This window comes from Sprattus sprattus (genome assembly GCF_963457725.1).
Source record: "Sprattus sprattus genome assembly, chromosome: 14".
NCBI lineage: Eukaryota > Metazoa > Chordata > Actinopteri > Clupeiformes > Clupeidae > Sprattus > Sprattus sprattus.
Genome location: NC_137912.1, coordinates 3,680,885 through 3,683,384, shown reverse-complemented (window position 1 = coordinate 3,683,384; position 2,500 = coordinate 3,680,885). Strand labels below are relative to the sequence as shown.

Below are 2,500 nucleotides of genomic sequence, written 5' to 3'. Positions count from 1 at the left end.
TCTGACTAGAAAGTAATTTGCGGCCCACTGATGTGACTGCCGCCGCCACGCCCCCTCCGCCTGCACAGATATTCTGCCTATAACACGATATTTTCACGATATTCAAGAGTCATCTGGAAATGTGTTGAAATATCAAAGCAAATTCATAAAAATTAAATAATTCAATGGTGAACTGATCAACAAAGGCTCGTGTCGCGGACCCCCTACACTGCCGTCGCGGACCCCCTGTTGAAAACCCCTGAACTAGAGAACTATACAGCAATGGAGAAAACTAGACAGGAAGATTTAGATGTTTCATAAATCATAGTGTTATGACAATGACAAATGAGTCATGTCAAAGAGGCCTAGCCTACGTCACGCCTGCTCAAATCAGTCGTAACATTTCGAACAGGGAACACATAATTCTCCAGTGGTCTTAACGTGACTGCACCTGCCTTTTGAGAAGCCTCAGGAGTGTGTGTGTGTGTGGGGGGGGGGATGTTCTGGGAGGTGTCGGCTTGTGGAGCCTCTCTAAGGCGCTTAGCGAGCTCAGAAGGGGGTTTTGGGAACATTTACATTTACATTTAGTCATTTAGCAGACGCTTTTGTCCAAAGCAATAACAGTCTTGTTATCTAATAGCCCATCCCATATGGCACAGTGACAGAACAAATCTTATGGGAAGAAATCATATACACTCTCGTGACATTGAGTTGAACTGTCCGCTGCTAATTTGACCCCAGTTGTAAGCAAACCAGGTCAACGTCGTGTGCATCAATAGTGCTAACGTGCTAACACTTGGCATCATTGTGGAGTTGGCATCATTGCTGACAATCATAGCACTAGGTTATGAAAGCATATATTCTTCGTGTTAAAAGGAAATATTAAAAAGACAGAAATGAAAATCAGACAAATGTATGCACAAATTCTTTAGAAAATAATGTCTGGTGCAGTAAATGGAATATCCAACGTCTATGAAGCCCACACACACACATATAAACACCCACACACACACACACACACACTCACTCATATACCCAAGCACACACACACACTCACTCATACACCCAAGCACACACACACACTCACTCATATAACGAAGCCCACACACACACTCACTCATATACCCAAGCACACACACACACACACACACACACACACTTACTCAAAAAACTAAGCACACACACTCACTCACCCATATACCCAAGCCCACACACACACTCACTCATATACCCAAGCACACACACACACACACACACACTCACTCATATACCCAAGCACACATGCTTTGGAGCCACTGCATATCTATCTTGTTAACATCAGCACCTGCAAATGGATACTCTAGTAGGAGAGTGCATTGGGGCTAAACAAACATTAGTCCCATCAGAATGTTCAGAATCTAAAACCACAGTTGGTTGGTGTGGTCAAGCACTCCACAATAAACTTTAAACATTTATGTGAAGTGATCAATCCAAAGTAAGATCATTTTGAAAGGACTTAGCACTCCGTAGCAGTATCCCAATGTTTGCCAATGTTTGTGGATTTGATTATATGTGAATGTGTGTGTGTGTGTTGTGTGTGTGTGTGTGTGTGTGTGTGTGTGTGTGTGTCTCACACGCAGTAGTAGATCCATTACAAACAGAGACACACACGCATATACACACACAAACACTTGCAAATATTTTAATACCCTTCCAAAAGATTTGTTCTGTCAGTGTGCCATATGGTGTGGGCTATTAAATAACAAGACCGATTATACACAAGTTATACTTCATTAAAGTTATAGTTCATTACAGTTGAATTGAAGCTTTAGCCTCATAATTTAATAGCCACACCCCATATTATATTAATCCAGCTCTATCAATCAATGCCCACATATAGTAACAGTAAGTCTTTGCTAAATGTTGTAACTGTCATCACACTTAGGCGACCTGTAGCTTATTGTATGGATTTAGTTGCCACCCATGTGTGTGTGCCTTTGTGTGTGTGTGTGTGTGTGTGTGTGCGTGTGTGTGTGTGTGTGTATGTGTGTGCCTCAGTGTATGTGCCTATTTGTGTGTCTGTGTGTGTATTTGTGTGTGTGTGCCTATGTGTGTGTCTGTATGTGTGTGTGCCTATGTGTGTGTATTTGTGTGTGCCTATGTGTGTGTGTCTGTGTGTGTATTTGTGTGTGTGTGTGTGTGTGTGCCCATATTTGCGTTGCTACCTTTGGGAATGGTGATTTGGCAGCCCAGGTCGTAGTCCTGGTGGAGCCGGGCGTATGCCACCTCCTGCAGACGCACCCTCTCCAGCTCCGACAGGCTCTGCACCGCCACCGGCTTCAGACGCACGCTGCGCCCGGACAGGCTGTTCCACGTGAAGTCACCCTGGGAGACGGAGGAGGAGGAGAGGAGAGGTGGATGAGGTCAGAGGACGGCCATCACAGGATATGCTTCATAAAAACTACAGAGTTGCCTTGCCATAGTCACTCACCAATGAATCATAGTCACACTATACATCAGTGGTTCTTAACCTTTTTGGAGG

General features: G+C 44.1%; 1 protein-coding gene across 1 annotated transcript in view; it reads right to left on the bottom strand.

Annotated features, from left to right (window-relative positions):
• The window catches only part of LOC308375047 (rho GTPase-activating protein 6-like), a 72,209-nt gene that overhangs the window by 34,937 nt on the left and 34,772 nt on the right, over window positions 1–2,500 (bottom strand). The window contains exon 2 of the mRNA XM_080851083.1: window positions 2,184–2,343. Coding sequence (XP_080707209.1) covers window positions 2,184–2,343 — 160 coding nt within the window. The remainder of the gene's footprint in view (window positions 1–2,183; window positions 2,344–2,500) is intronic.